This window comes from Dipteris shenzhenensis, chromosome 17 (assembly GCF_047967505.1).
Source record: "Dipteris shenzhenensis isolate YYH24624 ecotype China chromosome 17, Dip_SZ_1.0, whole genome shotgun sequence".
NCBI lineage: Eukaryota > Viridiplantae > Streptophyta > Polypodiopsida > Gleicheniales > Dipteridaceae > Dipteris > Dipteris shenzhenensis.
This window is the reverse complement of record NC_141612.1, coordinates 52,571,404-52,592,969: the sequence shown is the minus strand read 5'-3', so window position 1 is coordinate 52,592,969 and position 21,566 is coordinate 52,571,404. Positions and strand designations below refer to the sequence as shown.

The following is a 21,566-nucleotide window of genomic DNA, read 5'->3' as shown; positions in this document are numbered from 1 at the left end:
TTTGGGAGTTGTGCATTTTATTCCCAGTAAGGGAATTCAGCTTTGTATCTGCTTCAATTCCTTTTTCAGATATGGCCCATCAAAATCAGAATGATTTTTAGTTCGGTGGTCTTTCTCAGGAAGACAAATTGGATGGTACCAACTACTCTCTCTGGAGTTTCATGGTACGTAATATTCTGATTTCTCGCAATTTATGGGATTATGTCAATGGGGATGAAATCCGACCAGCAGATATTGCACCTGCTACCCCTCCTCACCAAGGAGGTGGAAGAGGTCGTGCACAAGGTGCAGCTGCAGGACAAGTTGTTGGTGCAGCTACAGTCAATACTCCTGAGCAAAAGAGATGGGATTCACGGGATGCCTTAGCCTTGTCTTGCATCTCTCTTTCAGTGAAAAGATCAATCATTCCGCATATCCGGTCGTGTAAGACCTCCAGGGCAGCGTGGGATATTTTGGAAAGCATGTATGCAGCACGGAATGATGCCAGGGTATCTTTTTTAAAAAGAGAGTTGAGCAATACACATATGGAGGAGGGTGACTCCATGTCAGCCCACCTCACTAAGCTACAGGATCTCAGAGAGCAGTTGTTAAACATAGATGAAATTATTCTTGATTCAGAGATGATTACAACCACTCTGAATTCTCTTCCTGAGTCTTATCTCAGCTTTCATACTTCGCTGAATTTATCATTGAGGGGGGGTGCAAATCCTCTTTCTTTTCATGAGCTGATAGGACTTCTGCTTCAGGAAGAGCAGACCAGGAAAAATTTGGCTTCACGTGCAGGTGAACAAGCCATGCTCTCAAAATTCAAATAAAAAACAAAGGGACAAGCAAAAACAGCAGCAAATCAGCCTTCCAGTGGGTCAGGACAGGCTTCACAAAAGGCTAAAAGTGATGCAAGCAAGCCCAAAAAGAAGGGTTTTTGTCACTACTGCAAAAAGCCAGGTCATCACATAGCAGAATGCAGGAAAAGGATTGCAAAGGAAAAGAAAAACAGCTCAGGAATGGCTGTTTCAGATTCAGCCCCTTGTGCATCTGACAGTGGGGATGCTGCAGCCAACTTTGTTGGTCAAGACTATGCCTTTTTATCTTGCATTTCTGATTCTAGGTTGGCTGTTCCAGATGCTCGGGATAGTACAGCTTCTTGCAGTGATGATACATATGCATTTTTGACTTGCAGTTTTGACTCTCCTTCAGATGCATCTGCTTTCAGTGTTGATGAAACACTGAACACATGGTATTTTGACAGCGGTGCATCCAAGCACATCACTTCGAGGAAGTGTCTCTTTACTTCCTTGCATCCACCTCCTGTTGGTAAGAAAGTCACTTGTGCCAACAACTCCTCATATTCAGTACGTGGCACAGGAGAAGTTGAGCTCACTGCAATTGATGGCTCAATTTTCAGACTTTCTGATGTATTATATGTGCCTGGCATAACCAAAAATCTCCTTTCAGTGTCCACTCTTAACAGAGATGGATTTCAGGTCATCTTTGAGGATGACAAATGTGCTGTCTGGTACAGGGAAGCTAACTATGCCTTAATGTTATCTGGTACTCTGCTGCGTGGGCTTTTTCAGCTTGATATTTTTCAGAAAAGAGCAGCTCATGCTTTGGCAATTTCTACCCCTACAGTTGCCATGCAAAATGCAGAATTATGGCATGCCAGATATGGCCACATGCATTACAACAGCTTAATGACACTTCAGAAATTTTCAATGGTTGATGCATTGCCACCTCTTGAGATACCTCCTCCACATGCCTGTGAAGGGTGCATTTTAGGTAAAATGCATAGATTTCCCTTCAAAAAGGATGGTTCAGTTAAAGCTGTCCGCAAATTGCAGCTTATACACAGTGATGTCTGTGGTCCCATGAGGACTCCTTCATTGGGTGGTCATCTCTACTTTGTCACATTTATTGATGACTACTCCAATTTTACTTGGGTTTATGGGCTGAAAAAGAAATCTGAAGTGTTCACAGTGTTTAAACACTTTTCAGCCATGGTTGAAAATGAAACCGGGCTCAAGATACAGACATTACGCACGGATAGAGGTGGGGAATACCTATCTGCAGAATTTGATGCTTTCCTCAAACAAAAGGGTATTGTGCATCAGCTCACAGTCAGACTGACTCCTCAGCAAAATGGCAAAGCTGAGAGGAAAAATAGAACCCTCATGGAGATGGACAGATGTATGCTGAAAAGCAAACACATGCCTCATAAATTCTGGTTAGAGGGTTTGATGTGTGCCAATTACATTTTGAACAGGGCTCCCACTAAGGCTTTAAAAACAAAAACTCCTTTTGAGGTCTGGAATGACAGGAAGCCTTCAGTGGATCACTTCCGAGTCTTTGGATGCCTTGCCTATGCACATGTGCCAGTTGAATTTAGACACAAATTGTCAGCTAAAGCCATCAAATGCATATTTGTTGGATACAGTGCAGAGAGCAAGGGGTATCGTCTCTACAATCCTGCTACACGCAAAATCATTGTAAGTAGAGATGTGATATTTTCTGAAAATTCAGCTTACACTCAGGCTGATTTTCAAATGCCTTCACCTTCAGAAGATGTCTTTCAAGGGTTGCTACCCATTGCTTTGGGTTCCCCTGCTGATTTTTCTGATCCAAAATCAGAATTTACAGCAACCTTCAAATGCTTCAGTTCCGCCAAGGGATGTCATGCCTCCTCCACAGGAAGTGGAACAAGTGGTACAGCAAGAAATTGCAGACATACATGCAGCAAAAACAGTCCCAAACTGGCTGTTACAGACTCTCCGGGAGAGTAAACTTGATGCTCCGTTACCTGGCAGGACTCGCAGTGCAGCAAGGCACATGGAAGGTGCTAATTCAGTGGAATCAGCATATGCAGGTACTCTCCTTGATGAAGAGGAGCCTGCCACATTTGAAGAGGCACAAGGTAATGTGCATTGGATGAATGCCATGCACGATGAGTTGCAGTCCATTGCAAAAAATCAGACTTGGGATGTTGTGGACTTGCCACAGGGTAAACATGCTATTGGCACACGATGGGTATTTAAAGTCAAACGGAAGCCAGATGGCTCCATTGACAGATATAAAGCCAGGCTGGTTGCTAAAGGCTATGCTCAGAAAAAGGGCATAGATTATGAGGAGACTTTTGCTCCTACATCCCGGATGACTACCATCCGATCAGTAATTGCAATGGCTGCACATTTTGAGTGGAATGTTCATCAGTTGGACATCAAAACAGCCTTCTTAAATGGGAACTTGCTGGAAGAGGTGTATGTCAAACCACCTCCGGGTTTTGGAATTACAGCAAATGCACTTCAAGTCTTCAAGCTTAATAAAGCTTTATATGGGCTGAAACAGGCCCCTCGTGCATGGTATGCCAAGATACATGCCTTTTTGACCAGCAAGGGGCTGCACAATAGTCCTACTGAGAGCACCCTCTACATCAAGATGGATGGGGGGGAAATATTAGTCATCCTTCTTTATGTTGATGACTTACTGCTCACAGGGTCTAATGACGACAAAATTGCAGATTTCAAAACTGATTTGCAGACCCACTTTGATATGTCAGATTTGGGGCTGCTTCATTTTTATTTGGGGATCCAGTTCTCTCATGAGAGACGTGGCACTGTTATGTCTCAGTCCAAGTATGTTCAGAAACTCTTGGACAGATTTAACATGCAAGAGTGTAAGCCCATATCTACTCCTATGGAACCGGGGCTGAAACTCACAATGCATGATGCAGGAGAATCAGTTGATGCCACACTTTACAGTCAAGCTGTTGGATGCCTCATATATCTCTGCAATACTAGGCCTGATATTCAGTTTGCAGTATCTCAGGTGAGCAGGTACATGCACAGCCCCAAAACTATGCATTGGCAGGCAGTTAAGCGCATCTTCCGTTATTTGCAAGGCACCAAGTCTTTTGGCTTACTATTTCCCAGGGGGGGTGACTTGCAGATGCATGCCTACAGTGATTCAGATTGGGCTGGTGATTATGACACTAGGCAGTCCACTAGTGGCTACCTCATCATGTGAAGCTGAGTACAGGGCAGCTTTCACAGCAACAGTTGAATGTGTCTGGCTGAGACGTTTATTTGCTGATCTTCATCTGTCTTTGGAGGGTCCTTCTCCAATTCTCACTGATAGTCAGAGTGCCATTGCAGTGGCAAAGAATCCAGTGTTTCATGCTCGCACGAAGCACATTGAGGTTCACTATCACTACGTCAGAGAGAAGTTGCACGCAGGAGAGATCAGTATGATCTTTGTGTCCACACATGACAACGTTGCAGATATTTTCACCAAAGCACTACCACGTGAGAAGTTCGAGGCATTTCGCAGTGCCCTGAACTTATATCCGTTTGGTGATTGATCAGCCTTGTACATGACATTGGCACTGCAGGGGGGTGTTGGAATTATAGATATAATTCAGCAGTGACCAATGTAATATAATAAGTTAGTTAGGGGCACTTTTCCCTCATTTAGAGGTTTTTCCCCCTAACTGCAGTTAGTTCACTAACTATGGTTAGTGACTACTAAGGTTTTGTCACTATGACAAAACCTTATCAACTCCACTTTGTGTTGTACTCTTTACACTCTATTTTGAAACTACAGCTTCTAAGCTTTCGACTCTCTCACTCTCTCAAGCTCTCACTCTCTCCACCTCCTTCAGAGTTTCCTTCTTATGCTCTCCAGCACATGAGAAAACTGCTGTGCAGGAAAGATGCCCACACCTACCTAGCATCCCAAATACGTGACAGAAACACCCCTCTAAATCCATGTGAAACCAAAATCAGCTCCCTAGTCTGGAGTGTCCTCATTGTTGATCCAAAAGCCATTGGATTTGTGCCAGTTTATATGTGCCCTTGCCACCATGCAAAACAAATCCAAGGCTGTCCTGAAAGAAGTGAGCGTCTATGGTGTGACATCCAAAAAGACAGCCGTGTCATCTGCCAGCTCAATGTCCAAAAACTCATCTTCTTGCCTCAATGGAAGTATCAGCCCAAGAATATCAGCTTGAGATCTATGTAGATACTCATAGCTTCAGCCTCAAACAAAAAAAGAAAGGGGGCTAAAGAGCATCCCTGACGGATTGATCTAGAACCTCAAGTACTTGTCTCCCTTGACTCCTCCAATAAGTACCTGGATGTGGGCTGATCTATAGAGAGCAGATGCCCCTCTAATCCAAGCATCTGTGAATCCGAGATGAAGAAGAGTTGCCTCCACTCCACAGAACCTCAAGTCTTTCAAGGCAGCCTTGGATTTATTTTGTTCACCAGCATGTGCACAGATTAATAGGAAAAAATCAATTGGCTTTTGGATTACTGACCAGAACACCCAGGTTGGAGGGACTGATTTGGATTTCACTTGGATTGTGAGGGGTGTTTTTGTAAGATACATGGGGTGCCAGGTCGGTATGGGCATTTGTCCATCGCAAAAAGCCCTAGTATTGGAGAGTATTAGAAGGAAAGTCCTTTTTGGGAGCTCAACCAAACTCGACCTTGCTTCCTTCTTTCGTTCCATAGGTGGAGATTGGAAGGATAGTACCAGGTGGATCTTTACATCAGCCCATCTCTAGGTTTCGTCCTCCCCTCATATGGCTTCTTAAGGCTAGTACCAAGTGAATATTTACATCAGCCCATCTCAGGGCTCCCTTTTGCCCTCTTATTGTTGCTATTTTGAAAGCTTGGGCCAAGTTCAGAAGGTACTCTTTGGAGAGTTCCCCTTTCCTCTTGAGAAGAGATGGATAGGTAGCCATGCATGTGGAATGATAGTATACTTGATGAGCATGGCAAACCACTAGTACTTTGTACTGTATGCAATGTTCCTCATGGAGATAGGTCCCCCTTCCTCTATGGGTTCTTGGAGGATCTTCAAATGCCTTCTCGATGATCGTCGATTCCAGTTATTAAGTCACCTTAGAGGAAGTGCATGGAGAATTGAGCAGATTGATGTAGCCATACCCTTGGATTGGGTTCTTTTGGGTGAGGTTTCACTCTCAGGGCATGTAGCTAGGGGCATTTATTACATTAGGGATTCCACTTTAGATTGTGGGACTACCAAGATCAAATGAGATGCTTGGTCTTTGGTGTTCATTCTAGGGTGAGGTTATTACTCTACGGATGATATTCTTATGCATATTGCATTTCAGCATTTCATGGTTGTATGTCATGTGGGACGGTGCTTTTTGGAGTCAAGATTGTATTTAGACCCTAACCTAGCTCACATTCCCTTGGGCTGATGGAGGCTTTGGCTCTATGGAGGTGTCCCCATAAAGTATTTGCATCGGGACCCCATGAAGTGGGAGTGGATTGATGCAAAGCATCGAGGGAAGAGACTCCTCTTCTTTCGATATACGATTAGTAATTTCATGATATTTCAGCTCAGTCTTAGAGGTTGAAGCCCACCAAAGCTCCTCATTGGGAGAATTTTCAGGTTTATACATATCTGCAAAAATCCTTTTGAAAGAGACTCTGGAAATCTCTCAAGAATAGAAAAATCACTCTTTCTTTTGGGTCTGTATTCATGGGGGGATTGCAGTGAACCAGTGGAGGTCAAGGTTCAGGATAGATTCCACATGTATTTGTTGCCTCTCTGTTGAGGAGTCTATTAAGCGTTGCTTATGGGAATGCAGACATGCGATGATCATTTGGAAGAGATTGCTAGACAATTGAGCACCTTTATGTTTTCTCATTTCTTCATGACCTGGGGTTTGGTAGACTAGATTTCTCTTTCGGGCCCTTTGTGGTCCATGAGAAACATGACTATTCTTGGGCTCTTTTGGTTCGAGGACACTTCGTGGGAGATTCATGCGGGCATATCACCGTGGCAGATTCGGAGATCCGGATGTACAGAGGCTTTCGATGGTCACCCCTTAGACACATTGGCTAGTATCTGGACATACATAATACACGCCTTGGTAGCCTTTGTGGGGAGCATGTTGGGGTCTTCACCGGCAGCCTCGACAAGGAAGAATGTTTTATTGAGGGAGTGAGCAGCTCCCCATTCTTCTCGGAATCCCCCACAGGTCAAGATGGCACTTTTAGCCTCAACCTTGAATAAATTTTAGCTCTTTTACAGGAGCTTGATTTTACCTCTATTTGGGTATTGTTTTCGCATGCCTCTTATGATGTACTTTCTCCCTTGAGCTTGCTCGCAGAGTTTCATCTACACTTCTTTCTTTTGGAAAAAAAGATGTTCTGTTGTGTGGTGCAGTGAGATCTTCTGATTTCTATCTTGGACCAGTTGGATTTTGGATTATCATATTTCTCTCAGCAAGGAAGAGTGTCCTTCTTAGTGGCTGGAATTGGATTAGGCAGATGGACTAACATCTATAAGAAGCAAAGGGCATGAAAAGTATGAAAAACCTGGGGGAACTGATGGTGATGCGCTCACCTAATGCATAAATGTGCACAGCTATGAGCATATAGAAAATGATTTAAATATGCAACTTATGGGGGCCCTTTCACTATAGGGTCTCTAGATGCAAGCAGCTAAGGTATTTCGAAGGAATTTCTAGGGAAACTATGGAAGGTTGATTCAGAGCTAGGCTCATCCTACATTTAAACACATATATCTATTGATTTTTAAGCCAAGTTTGGTAATAGAGAGCTCAAGCAACTATAGAACTCGCTACATAAGAACACTATAAAGTGGATAAAAGTTGGTGGCCACAAGTTTTTGTAGCCGTTCTATAGGTTCTGTTGGGGCTCTCATGTACATTAATAAACCACGTTGTTTAGCACTATTTAGAGTAAGCCTTTTCTGTTTCAAGAACATGAAGATTGAAGGAATCTTTGTCAGTGAGAGAGAATAAATTGTTTTCCTTTGACATCATCGTTTCTCACAAATGTCCACAGTTATATCAGCAATAACTGGGTTCAATATCTCTCTTGTGCAGACGAATTCTCATTGAGGGCTAGTGCTTTTCAACGAAGGGTACAAGATGGAGGCTTTACTTTCGCTTTCAGTGCAGCCTCAAACCAAACTGAGACTTTAGGTGAAGTGGTATTCTTGCGCAGCTCAGGGCAGGTGGAAGCTTACATTAAAGAGCAGGCAGATTTGATTGAGAGGCATGCTGAGCAATGCCTTGTCCCTATTTCATTTCTGTAGTCAATCAGCTCTCTTAAAGTGGGGTGCTGTTCGACATACTTTTGAAACTTAACTTAATGATTTATGAAGTGCTGATTTATATCGTGTTTTGTTATGCCAGGGAGGTGGGTTCCTTCTCTTCTGCACAAGTTGAAGCAAAACTCAATCAATTAGAGACGTTGGCTGCAGATTCACACAGGGTATAAACTGAGTACCTGCTTCAGGTTGAATTCGATAAAATGAAAAATTGTGGTGAAGTTTTTAGCACTGAGATATCGTTGTTACCATGAGGATGGTACCTGTAAATTGGTGTTTAATAACTGGGAGAGTCTAAAGCTTGGGGAAGTAGTGCTTAAGATGCAGAACACGGTTGCCATTCTAAGATATTCTAGAAGGAAGGGTCTTTCATAAATAGAAGCAACTGATTTAATTAAGCTTGAGAGGAGACATTGCCATTGTCAGAACTCCATAGAAAACATGCTTGAAGATTTGGTACCCCCTGCCCCTCCTTTCGACCATTTTTGGGTCCGACATCTAAATCCTCTCTCTCTCTCTCTCTCTCTCTCTCTCATGTGTGCTCGCCCGAATGTCCGCACTCGCACACAAGGTGTCTATATGAGAGAGAGAAGGAAAGAAAGAAAGTTTATTCGAAAGACCAAGGGTCTATGAGACTGAAAGAACCTGATACAATGAGCTGAAAGGGTGGAGCCTTCTAAGGGGGCAGAAAAGAAAGAAAGAAATATTAACGTCTACAGAAGCACTCATGGGACTCTGACACAAAGTACACATCCCAAAAAGGGAAACCCTTACATCTGTGAGTGTCAAAGAGAGTCGAGGAGTGCAGAAGGCATCTGAGAGAGAGAGAAGTAGAAGTAGAATTTATTATCGTCCTTGAGGGGCCAAAAATGACCCATGGGACCTAATCCAGAGAGAGAGAGAGAGAGAGAGAGAGAGAGAGAGAGAGAGACTTATACAGGCCTTTGTGGGCTGAAGCAAAGGGCGCACTAGGGCCCTTGCTGAGTGCTATGCAAGAGCTCAAAAACTCAAACTCAGAACTCAAAAGCTGAAAACTGAAACTCAAAAACCGAAACCCGGTGTTGTGGTGGCTCTCTGGTGGGCTGCAAAGATATTTCGCGTTTGCGTCTGTCGAGATGTCTCTTGCTGTGGGCGGAGGACGTGGTCTCCTCGCCCTCTGTATCCGATGGGCTATGTTAAGTGTGACACTTGGTCTCTGGCAGTCTTCTGTAAGGAGAGCTGAGATTGACCGAACCTCGATCATGTGTGCTCAAGTCACTCTCCGTGTCCTATGTGGTCTTTGTGTCGTTGGCTCAGTGTGTCATCTCTCCCAGCTGACCCATATTGGCTTCATGTCAGCTAGCTCCTGTTCTGCCACACACTGTCCTGGATTTGACTCGAATGCATAGAAATCCGTAACATGTCGCTGTGCTGGGTCTACCTCAGCCTTCAGTGCCACCTCCTGTTCCTGTCTGATGTGTCTCAATAGTCTCTCTGTGCCATCGCATCTCAATTAGATAGAACCCAACACAAACTGCGTCGTGGAAGTGGATCAACAGTGAGAGTGGGCCAAAACCGTGCCCCTCCTGAAAGAGCCAATGATATTGCCCCCAGACCTCATAGTAGGCTCGGTAGGCACACAGGAAGTGCTCTTTTGTCTCAACCTCCTGCCGGTGTGCATAGCTTGTAGAGGTACTGGGGTCTGATGATGAATCCCTCCTTTGATACTCTTAGGAAGTGGTCATGGTAGAACGGGATCTTGTTGGGGAGCTCCTGGTCCCCTCCCCAAGTCCGATATGTATGGAGCTAGAGTAGATCTAACCGAATGATATGGTTGATCTCATCTCGTGGGATTGACTTAGGAGGCACATCCATGTTGTATTGAAAGGGGGGAGTCTGTCCATCTGGATAGCGTGGCTGGCAAGCCATGTAGATATACATGCATACCATGTACGTGCCCGGCTCTGCGCTAGTCGTCTAGATGACTGTAGGGCTAGTCTAGGAAGTCTTTAGTGAGGTAAGTCCCAGACTCTGTGGATGAATGTCACTGTTTGAAAGATGGCATCGATCTGGAGAGGTGTCATGGTCAACGTTGCCTATACTATCTCATGTGGGAATGAGGGCTTACACCGAAACATCTTGGACACCATAATCACCTGTAGCCGCTCAAATTTCCTCCAATATGTCTTCGGGAGATCGCATCCCCAAAAGGGTGCTGCATACATCAGAGTTGGCTGCACTAGCTATCGAAAACCCAGCCCTTGGTCTGTATATCCTGGAAGCACTGTTGCTCTAGCTGAGCTAAAGCACTCCGTCCCCGTGTGAGTCGTGCTTGGGTTGCGTGTGTCATCGTGAAAAGGGGTCCTGTGAAGATTGCTCCCAAATGTGTAGGACTGCACCATCTCCATTGGCTCGTCTCGATAAGTGAAGCTGAGTTGATGAAGCACTGCATGTGAGGTGTGAAAGACCATAACTTTGGTCTCCCCAAGGTTGGTTGTCAAGTCTCTTTCTTTGCAGAACACCTCTAGGCCCTCCAACTGCCTCTGCAGCCCCTTTGCTGAGGATGAGATAAGGACTATGTCATCAGTGTATAGCAACCTGTGTGTCATGAGATCCGGCTGTAGTGATCCTTCGCCTCCTAGGGGGTCTATGAGGGAAGTGATCTCATCAATGTAAAGCCCGAAGAGAGTTGGTGAGAGGGGGCAGCCCTGCTTCACTCCGATCGTACTGTTGACCCAGTCGAATAGACCACTTGGGGAATAAACTTTGCCTTTGGCTGACTCGTATAGTCTCATGACCCCCCATATCAGTGTCTTCGGAATCTAGAGTTCGTGTAGTCTCTTGATCATGTGGGATCATGGGACAGTGTCAAAAGCCTTCCGAAAGTCTAAAAAGCATGTGTAGACCTAGTGGTGTCTAGATGTCGCCTCCTCAATGATAGTCCTTAGAGTGAAAATGTGATCTAGGGTAGAATGTGTCTCCGGAATCCTGCCTGCCCTAGTGCCCGCTATCCTTGTGCCCCTCTATGACTGGTGATCTCCCTCTCTAGTACCGATCCATAAATCTTGGCCAGTGTGTGGCCAATCATGAGGGTGCGGTAGTTTCCAATGTCCATGGGGTCTCTTGCTTTGTGTATCGGTACAATAGTGGTGGTGCTCCATGCCAGTGGGATGCCATGGCCTAGAACATGGTTAGACATCTGTGCTAGGACTGGGGCTAAGACCTCTTACCCATGTGCGAAATGCTCAGTCTGTAGGCCCTCATGATCTTGGGCTTTCTAGTTGTGTAGTCGGTGGAGCGCAGCTCGAACATTTAGTGTGGTGAACAAGGGACAAGTAGTGGGCCTGGTCCTAGAGGACATATCTGGTGGTGTCTGCATCGGAACATCATAGAAGGGGCATGCATAAGTGTGCCACACCCTCGGTCAGTGATGGGAATGGGTGGCTTTCCCTCCGAAATGAGCCCCCATCTAGTGGTCAAGTCTCCTCCTTGAAATGATATGGTGATCTCTCCATCTTGTGTGTGAGGAAGGCCCGTCTCTTGTGGCATGTCAACCATCGGAAGATCCGTTGTGCCTCAGATGGCGTCAACTGACCCAGGGCTCACTTTGGTGTGAGGTGGGCTCACGTCTCTTTGCACTCGTCGTCAAACCACGGGTTTTGAGGCATCTTCCCATCTTGGACCCGTGTGGATTGGGTCATAGGGAAAGATCTAGTGGCGGCGTTTTGTACTACTGAGGCAAGGGTGTCCGAGGCGTGGGCGAAGTCTATATCCTCTTCTAGTAGGGTCAGAAGCTCTCTGGCTAAGTGGCTCACATATAGTGGGTCAAGGCCATGGTCAAAGTGGATATAGGTGCGAGCAGGCATGGTAGGAGCTCTTTGTGTGTGATTGGCGTAGTAGCAGAGATACGGAAGGCCAACTATGAGTGGTCAACTCCGAGTGGGGGAGGGGGTATTGTGAGGTCATGTATTAGCGAAGCAAAAGCTAATGGGCCTAGTAGGTAGTCCACTGTGCTTGTCCTCCCTCCATGTGGGAAACAAGTGAGTATCACATGTGATGGCCATCTTTGAAGGCCATTGTAGATGATGAGATTGTGGACTACTCCCAACTCAGTAAAAATTGCTCGTATGTTGTCACATGTAAGGCATCTGCAAAATGTCCTACGATCCCGAGCGCTCCTGCATCTAGCTCCGAAAACATGTGGGGATCTCTCTCGTATTTAAAGTCTAGTAGGCCCAGTTGTCTATCCCCTATCCTTGCATTGGAGTCCCCCTGAAGTACAGTGTCTTCGTGCCTGGAGAGCTCTGTGATGTCATCATGTATTGTCTCAATTGGGCTCTATTCCTATGTAGTGACCTCATGGGCATATGATGATGTGTCTGGGGGGAAGTAGCACACCTCAATGAAGATTGGTCGGGCATCTGACAACTGGACTCGTATCCACATATGACATACGTGTTCCTCTCTTTGTACCACAGATATGAGTGGTCTCAAGTGTGTTTTGAAAAGGACAGCCACACCTTTAGAATCTCGTACCCCACTATCTCTCCTCAACTCTCCCCTATCAATTAACTCCCAGGTGTATCGTGTCACTGTGGGCAACCCTCTCTCTGGGCTCTCATCTGTCTCGGCGTGTCTGTATCTATATATGTCTCTAAAAAGCCACATGGATCAGACTAGAGAGTGCCATTACAATTCCAAACAGCCATACCCAATCTTCCCCGTGTCCCTGTCTGAGAGGCCTGACACCGTCATGCACTATCTGTATCTCCTCCACCTCTTTCTATCCTTTCTCGAATGATTACTTTACCATCTCCATATACACCCATTTTCCTTCCCGCCTCACGGCCAGCACTCGTGTCATCCCCTCCCTCTTGTGCTCTTGTTGTAAGAGTGTGAGGTCATCATCCAAGTATGTTCTAGTCCCCTTAAGAGCTGCCCTCATGCTCATGAAGGTAGACCGGTCTGGTAGTGTCCGGAATACCACAATCATAGGTCTTGTTGGTGCATCATCCTTTCCTACTCTCCAAGCTGCCTCGAAGGTGAGATTGACCCCCATCTTAGTGATCACAGCTTCAGCATATGCCATGGCAGTGTCCCCAACTGCAAGACCCCTAACAAGGACATTTAGTGCTTTATTATGTCTTGTCTTGTTTACTTCTAAGGCATCAGTGATAAAACTATTTCTTTGTTGGAGCTGCTTTGCCCTTAGTAACCATTTCTCTCCATTCTTTCATTTCAGCCTGCCCCTTATCTATCTGCTTGGAGAACTCCTCATTCTTCCCTTGTTTGTCATTTGTGGGGCAGCCATCTTTTTCTTGAGCTTTTCATTTTCTGTTTTCAGCATGTTCAAGTCCTCATTAAGAGGTGGTTGGATTTCCCCCTCTTCAAGTGGGTTGTGTGCTTTGAACAGTTCATTCTCTTCTTCGAGCTTGGCGACCTGCATTTCTAGCTCTTTGATCATTAGTGTGTGGTGGTTGGTCTTGGCATCCACTAGGTGGGTCATCTCCTCACGTACCTTACCAATCTGCATATCTGATTTCCATTCGTTCATTTCCTCTTCCAGGGAGGTACATATGTCCTGCATCATAGCATTAAATCCCATATCCTTGCTGCCGCCAAGCATTTTCTCAGGTTTTCAATATCACCATCATGCATCTTCGAAATGTCCCTCATGGTATTTATGCAAGTTTTGACCTTCTGGTCACCTATCTTCTGCGCATTGGCCCAAATGACACTGTATTTTCTCTCCTTTTCCCCCCTTGTTTTTTGGTCAGGTGAACAGTCCATGCTGGACATGTGGCTCTGCATTTTTCTTCCCTTGGATCTTATGCTAGAAAATCTGAAATCTGAAAGTTTACCTCGAGTTCTGATTTTTTTTCTCTTTATGCTTGATTCTTGACCGTTTCCTTCATCTATTTGATGGGCAGAGAGAGAGAGAGAGAGAGAGAGAGAGAGAGAGAGAGATTAAAACGGGAGGCCTGGCAGGCCTATGGGACAAAGTGCAAAGTAGACCAAAAGGGAAAAACTCATACAAGCCACAAAGGGCTGGAGCAAAGTGCGCGCTAAGGCCCTTGCTGAGTAAAGAGCTCAATAGCTCTTGCAAAATCAGGTACAAAACATATCATGTCATATCATATCATATCATGTGCTATTTGAAGTAGGCTGAGAGCTGGAGCTGGAACTCAGAATCCGAAACCCGGCATTGTGGTGGCTCATCTATGAGTGGTGAAAATGTCTCGGACCTGCGTCTGTTTGGCTATCTCATGCTGTGGTGCTGGAGGGGACGTGGTCTGTTCGATCTCTGAACCCTCTGATGTATGTTCAGAGTCTCCTCTCGTATGGAGCGGTCTCCTCCCAGGAAAGTGCTGTGATAGGTCAGACCTCAATCGAGTGTGCTCTGGTCGCTCTCCGTGTTGCAGGTGGCCTCTACAATCCTCTTCTCGATAATCTAGTCTGCCCGCATATCAGATAGCTCCTCCTCCTCCACCCCACTGTGTCCTAGAGCTGACTCAAATGCATAGAAATCTGTGACATGCCGTGTCAGTCTCTGTATCCTATGGTCTGGTCACCTCTTGCTGCTCTTTGATCTGTTGTAGCAGGGTCTCCCTGTGTCTGCGCATCTCAAGGAGATAGAGACCAATGCAGACCTGGTCATGGAAGAGGATCAATCATGCTAGTGGGCCGAAACCACTCTCATCCTCATAGAGACAGTGGTATCGCCCTCGGATCTCGTAGTAGGCTGGGCAGGCGCATAGAAAGTGCTCCTTTGTCTCAATCACTCCCAATGTGCATAGCATGCATATCCGCTGCTCTCTGGGTATAAGTGTTGCTCTCCCTGTCTCAATTCTTAGCTGATGGGATGAAACCCACATTTGCCCAATGGCAATCCTCAGTGGATGTGAGACTCCTCTATCCTCAAGATACTTCCTTCAAGACGCTTAGGAATTGGTCGCAGTAGAACTTGGTAGGAGCTCTTGATCTTCACCCCAAGTCTGAGATGTGTGGTGCTGGAGGAGATCTAACCGTATGATATGGTTAATCTCATGTCACGGGATCAACTCAAGGGGTGCATCCATACTGTACTAAAAGGGAGGGAGCTTGTCCATTTGAATCCTATGTCTGGCAAACCATGTGGATATACGTGCATACCATGTGTCCGCCCCGCTCCCAACTAGTCGTCTGGAAGACTCCAGAGCCAACCTCGGTAGTCTCCAATGGGGTGAGTCCGAGACTCTATGAATGAATGTCACTGTCTGGAAGATGGCATCAATCTGTAGTGGTGTTTATGGCGAACTCTGCTTGTACTATCTCATGCGTCCGCCCCACTCCCGACTAGTCGTCTAGAAGACTCCAGAGCCAACCTCGGTAGTCTCCAATGGGGTGAGTCCGAGACTCTATCAATGAATGTCACTGTCTGGAAGATGGCATCAATCTGTAGTGGTGTTTATGGCGAACTCTGCTTGTAGTATCTCATGCGGGCTGAGGGCTTGCTTCGAATCATCCTAGATCCCATAGTCACCTGTAGCCGCTCAAATCTCCTCCACTCTTCTATCGGTAGAACAGATCCCTAGAAGGGTGTTGCATACATGGCAGTCGATCGCACTACCGTATGGAAGAGCCAACACTTCATCTGTGGATATTGAAAGTGTGCTTGGAAGCACTGTCTCTTCAATTGGGCCACAGCACCCCATCCCCGTGTGAGTCGTGCATGGGCTGCATCTGTCATAGTGAAAACGTGTCTTGTGAAGACTGCTCCGAAATATTTGTAGGACTACACTATCTCCACTGGCTCGTCTCAATAAGTGAAGCTGAGTATAGAGTTGGAGGAGGTCTAACCTCAACTCTCCTGTGAGCTAGCTCCTACGTCTATCCTGTCACTGTGGGCAACCCTCTCTCTAGGCTCTCATGTGTCTCGGTGTGCAAGATAATGTCTCTATCTGTATATGTCTCTGAAAAGCCACTTGGATGGGACCAAAGAGTGCCTTTACAATTCCGAACAGCCATACCCAATATTCCCTGTGTCTCTGTCTTAGAGGCCCGACACCGTCATGCACTATCTGTATCTCCTCCACCTCTTTCTATCCTTTCTCGAATGATTACTTTACCATCTCGATATATAGCCCATTTTCCTTCCCACCTCGCAGCCAGCACTCGCGTCAACCCCTCCCTCTTGTGCTCTTGTTGTAAGAACGTGAGGTCATCATCCAAGTATGTTCTAGTCCCCTTAAGAGCTGCCCTCATGCTCATGAAGGTAGACCGGTCTGCTAGTGTCCGGAATCTCACAATCATAGGTCTCGTTGGTGCATCATCCTTTCCTACTCTCCAAGTTGCCTCGAAGGTGAGATTGACCCCCATCTTAGTGATCACAGCTCCAGCATATGCCATGGCAGTGTCCCCAACTGCGAGATCCCTAACAAGGACATTTAGTGCTTTACTATGTCTTCTCTTGTTTTCTTCTAAGGCATAGTAATAAAACTATCTCTTTGTTGGAGCTGCTTTGCCCTTAGTAACCATTTCTCTCCATTCTTTCATTTCAGCTTGCCCCTTATCTATCTGCTTGGAGAACTCCTCATTCTTCCCTTGTATTGTCATGTGTAGGGCAGCCATCTTTTCCTTGAGCTTTTCATTTTCTGTTTTCAGCATGTTCAAGTCCTCATTAAGAGGTGGTTGGATTTCCCCTTCTTCAAGTGGGTTGCGTGCTTTCAACACTTCATTCTCTTCTTCGAGCTTGGCGACCTGCATTTCTAGCTCTTTGATCATCAGTGTGTGATGTTTAGTCTTGGTATCGACCACGTGGGTCATCTCCTCACGTACCTTTCCAATCTGGATTCCCATTTGTATACGCATATCTGATTTCCAAAGTGTGCCTTGAAGCATTGTCTCTCCCCGTCCCCGTGTGAGTTGTGCATGGGCTGCATGTGTCATAGTGAAAACGGATCTTGTGAAGAGTGCTCCCAAATATGTGTAGGACTGCACTATCTCCAGTGGCTTGTCTCGATAATTGAAGCTGATTCGTCGAAGCACTACATGTGAGGTGTGAAAGACCATAAACTTGGTCTTCCCAAAGTTGACTATCACGTCTCTCTGTGTGTAGAATACCTCTAGGGCCTCCAACTACCTCTGTAGCCCCTCTCTTGAGGATGAGATAAGGACTATGTCATTAGTGTATAGCAACATCTGTGTCATTAGATCCGCGAGTAGTGATCCTTCGCCTCCTAGGCGGTCTATGAAGGAAGTGATCTCATCAATGTAAAGCCCGAAGAGAGTCGGTGAGAGGGGGCAGCCCTGCTTCACTCCGATCGTACTGCTGACCCAATTGAATAGACCACTTGGGGAATAAACTTTGCCTCTGGGTGACTTGTATAGTCTTATGACCCACCCCCCATATCAATGTCTTCAGAATCTACTGTTTGTGTAGTCTCTTGATCATGCGGGATCATGGGACAGTGTCAAAAGCCTTCCGAAAGTCTAAAAAGCATGTGTAGACCTTTTGGTGTGTAGACGTCGCCTCGTCAATGATAGCCCTCAAAGTTAAAATGTGATCTAGGGTAGAATACTGTCTTCGAAATCTGCTTGCACTAGTGCTCGGTCCCCCCGAGCCTCTATATGATTGCTGAGCTCTCTCTCTCTAAAACTGATCCATAAATCTTGGCCAGAGTGTGGCCAATCTTGAGGGTACGATACTTTCAAGTCTCCATATGGTCTCCGGCTTTGTGTATTGGTACATTAGTGGTGGTGCTCCAAGCACGTTGGAAGCTGTGGCGCACATAACCTGGTTGAAGATTTGTTCTAGCAGAGCTAGGACCTCCTTCCATGTGCAAAGTGCCCAGTCCGTAGGCCATCATGGTCCTGCGCTCTCCGATTGTGTAATCGACGAGGCACAGCTTGTACATTTTGTGTGGTGGGCAAGTGACAAGTGGTGGGCCTGGGCATAGATGACATATCCGGCGGTATTTGCATTTTGGCATCATAGAGGGAACATGCATACGTGTGCTACACACCTGGGTCGGTGAGGGGAATAGGTGGCTTTCCCGCTGACAGAAACCCCCATCCAGTGGTCGAGTCTCCGTGACAATCTCGTGCATCCTATGTGTGAGGAAGGCCCGCCTCTTACTATGTGTCAATCACTGAAAGATCCTCTGTGCCTCAGGTGATGTCAATCAACCCAAAGCCTGCTGCTGTGTGAGGTGGGCTTTCGGCTCTCTGCACTCGTCGTCGAACTAATTGTTTTGGGGTGTCTTCCCATCTTGGATCCGCATGGGTCGGGTCATGGGAAAGGATTTGGTAGTAGCATCCTGTACCACTGAGACAAGGGTGTCGGAGGCGTTGGCAAGGTCTATATCATCTCCAAGTAGAGCCAGGAGCTCCATGGCTAAGTGGCTCACGTACATTGGGTCAAGGGCATGATCAAAGTGTATTTGAATGTGCGCAGGCGTGGGAGAAAGCTCTCCCTATGGCTGACAGAGATATGGAAGGCCAAGTATGACTTGTCAGCTCCACACACACACACACACACACACACACAGAGAGAGAGAGAGAGAAGAAGAAGAAGAAGAAGAAGAATATATTATCGTCCTCTGAAGACCAAAACCGGCCTATGGGACCTGAGCAATACAATATCACAAGTACATGAAAGCTCCTCCCGAAGATGGGAGGGTGGAAAGAGAAACCACCTTCTAGGATTTAGGTGGATTCCTATGCTTGAAGAGCTTATACACAAATGTTCCTAAAGCTGAAGGTGACCCTTTATGCAGCAAATCAGCCAGTTTGTTATGTCCCTCAAGGAGGTGATTGAACTCTTCCCTAATGTGTGCATAGTGAGGGCATATCATTACCATGTGTTCTTCTGTTTCAACCATACCTTGATCACATAGTTGGCATATTCTACTCTCCCTTGGCATCTTTTTCCATCCCCCTGTTTCTATTTGCAGCTGGTGTGATCGGGTGCGAAGTGAGGCTAAAGCCCTCCGTTTATGCACACTGCTATAGGTGTACATATGTACTTCTGCGTTGTTGTCTCCCTTCCTGTATAAATTGACCAATATTCGGGGTTGATATATGTGCGATAGTACTCAAATTTATCTTTGTTTTCTACTGTTTGCCATTTCCTGTGTAGTGCATTCAGCAGGTCATAATGAAAAGCCTCTTCATCAATCTCCTCTGAAGAGTAGTTTAAATACTCTTCTACTTCCCACTTCTTGAACCATTTTTTTAGGTCCTGTGCCCATCCGGATGTCAAAATCTTGCCCTTGTTTGTCTTTTGAAGCTTCTGGCTTTCATTCCATGCTCTCTTTGGTAGCCTTTCATTATCCATGCACTTGACCTTTGTGATGTATCTGAGTACTCTCTTCAGAGCATGTAGCTCTATGGGTATACATCCTGTCTCTAGGAGTAACAAAGAGTATGGTGTAGTAGCCTTGATGCCCAGGTGCCTCCTAATGAAAGACTTTTGCATTTTCTCCATCTCATTCCACGTTGATGGAGATATACTCCCACCCCATACCTCTACTCCGTAGAGTACTGTCTGTATCACATATGCCCCAAAGATCATATTTCGTACTTGCCACCTTCTCGTATTGCTATTGTTGCACTCATTTTCAAATTGGAAGTATTTTTCCCATCCTGCATCAAGTCTCCGTTGCACACAGCTGTTCCATCTATTATTGGCGGGGATTTCAATACCCAAGTATTTGAATGAGTGCACTGTCTCAATGGGTTGTCCTTTATATAAGATTTGGAGGGGGCTGCTTGGCTGTATAGTCTTGACTATCATGAGTTTAGTTTTGTTGACATTAATAGCCATCCCACTCTCTGCACAAAATATGCTGAAGATATCCATCATTTTTTGCATCTTACTTTCACTATCAGTGAAAACAACCACATCATCTGCGTAAAGAAGCAACCAAATCACGAGACCTGCTAGATGAGGGCTGTATAACTCATCTTTACATGCTTCTTCATTCACCAACTCCTCAAGTCTATCAATGCATAGGCCGAACAAAGTGGGTGAGAGCGGACATCCTTGTTTTACCCCCATATTACTATAGAACTCTTGTGACATCCCATCCTTACATTTTAGTTGACATTTTACTTTCTCATAAAGTCTAAAGACAGCAAACCTTATTTCCTCGGGCACCCCTATGCATTCCATTCTCTCCCATAGCACATCCCTAGGCATTGTATCAAATGCCTTCTTAAAGTCAATGAAACAACAGAAGAGTGGCTTCCCCTTGAGGCGGCTTTCCTCCATCAAAACTTGAAGAGTGACTAGGTGATCCACTGTACAGTGTTTTGGTCTGAAACCAGCTTGTCCCATTGCTCTTTTATTTTCTTTCTCTGCCCAAGAGAGAGAGAGAGAGAGAGAGAGAGAGATGTATCATTGTCTTTGGCAGGCCTCACGGCCCTATGAGACAAGGTACAAGCCACATATGGGTTGAAGCAAAGGGCTCACTAAAGCCCTTGTTGAGTGCTATGCTCAGAAAACTCAAGGCTCAAAAACTAGTACTCAAAGCTAGTACTCAAGTAGCTTCCTAGCTTTTTGGCTGGCAGCTCCAATAGATTTTTAGATTATCTCTGCTGTCCCCATAACCTTCTTTGATACGAGTACATGCTACTCATTTTCTACCTCAACTATGCAGCAGATTTTGCAGATTCAGAGAAAGAAAGAAGGATCGATTTATTAACGTTTGGAGAATCCCTCACGGGGATATGAGACAAAGGTACACATCAAGAAAAGCAATCCATCTCGCATGGTGTGCAAGTCCTTTGCTCTCTAGGAAGCTCTCCCTGCCTCAATCCGCAGCTGATGTGATGTCTGTAACAAAAGGAGAGAGAGAGAGAGAGAGAGAGAGAGAGAGAGAGAGTTTATTAAAGTCTAATAAAAGGGTGGAGCTAATAAGCAAGCATCCTAACCCATGCTAGAAAAAACTTTGTAGACATAATCAATGCCATCATCATACATGTCACCATAGTCATGGTCCTCTCTTGCATCATTATCCTCATAACACATGGAATTTGACCTGATACAATACAATACAATGCTGCACATACATGGCATGAAATGTCAAGGTACGTTCGATGACAGAGTAGGCAATGTAGGCAAGAAGCCCATGATATATCACTGTCTATTGTTTGGAGTAGTTCGTCGTGCCCTCCTGGTGGCTGCTCTACGCCTGACAAGCGCCACAATAATACTTGTCGGCCGTATCCCAGGTCTAAAAATAAATGAAATGTTAGCTGGCGTTATCTGTGCGTCTGTCGTCTGTCGAGAGTGCCGCGTCTCAGTCTTAGGGTCTTTGCCTCTCCTACTATGTGTGGTTGGGAGGGCAGCATGCTTTGGCTGGAAGAACTCTTTGATCACACTCTAAGATGGACCAGACAAGGCCTCTTGCCCCTGTCTCTGTGATCTCATGAGACACTCTCTTATGTCAGACCGCCTCATGAATGAAAGCGACGAGGCACCTCTGATTTGGGGT

The 21,566-nt window shown here is 45.7% G+C and overlaps 1 protein-coding gene across 3 annotated transcripts in view; it reads left to right on the top strand.

Annotated features, from left to right (window-relative positions):
- Window positions 1-21,566, top strand: part of LOC147892283 (anaphase-promoting complex subunit) — a 191,470-nt gene that overhangs the window by 73,563 nt on the left and 96,341 nt on the right. For all 3 annotated transcript variants that reach the window (XM_087388196.1, XM_087388195.1, XM_087388197.1), the window contains 2 exons: window positions 7,883-8,054; window positions 8,195-8,273. In XM_087388196.1, the coding sequence (XP_087244322.1) occupies window positions 7,883-8,054; window positions 8,195-8,273 (251 nt within the window). The remainder of the gene's footprint in view (window positions 1-7,882; window positions 8,055-8,194; window positions 8,274-21,566) is intronic.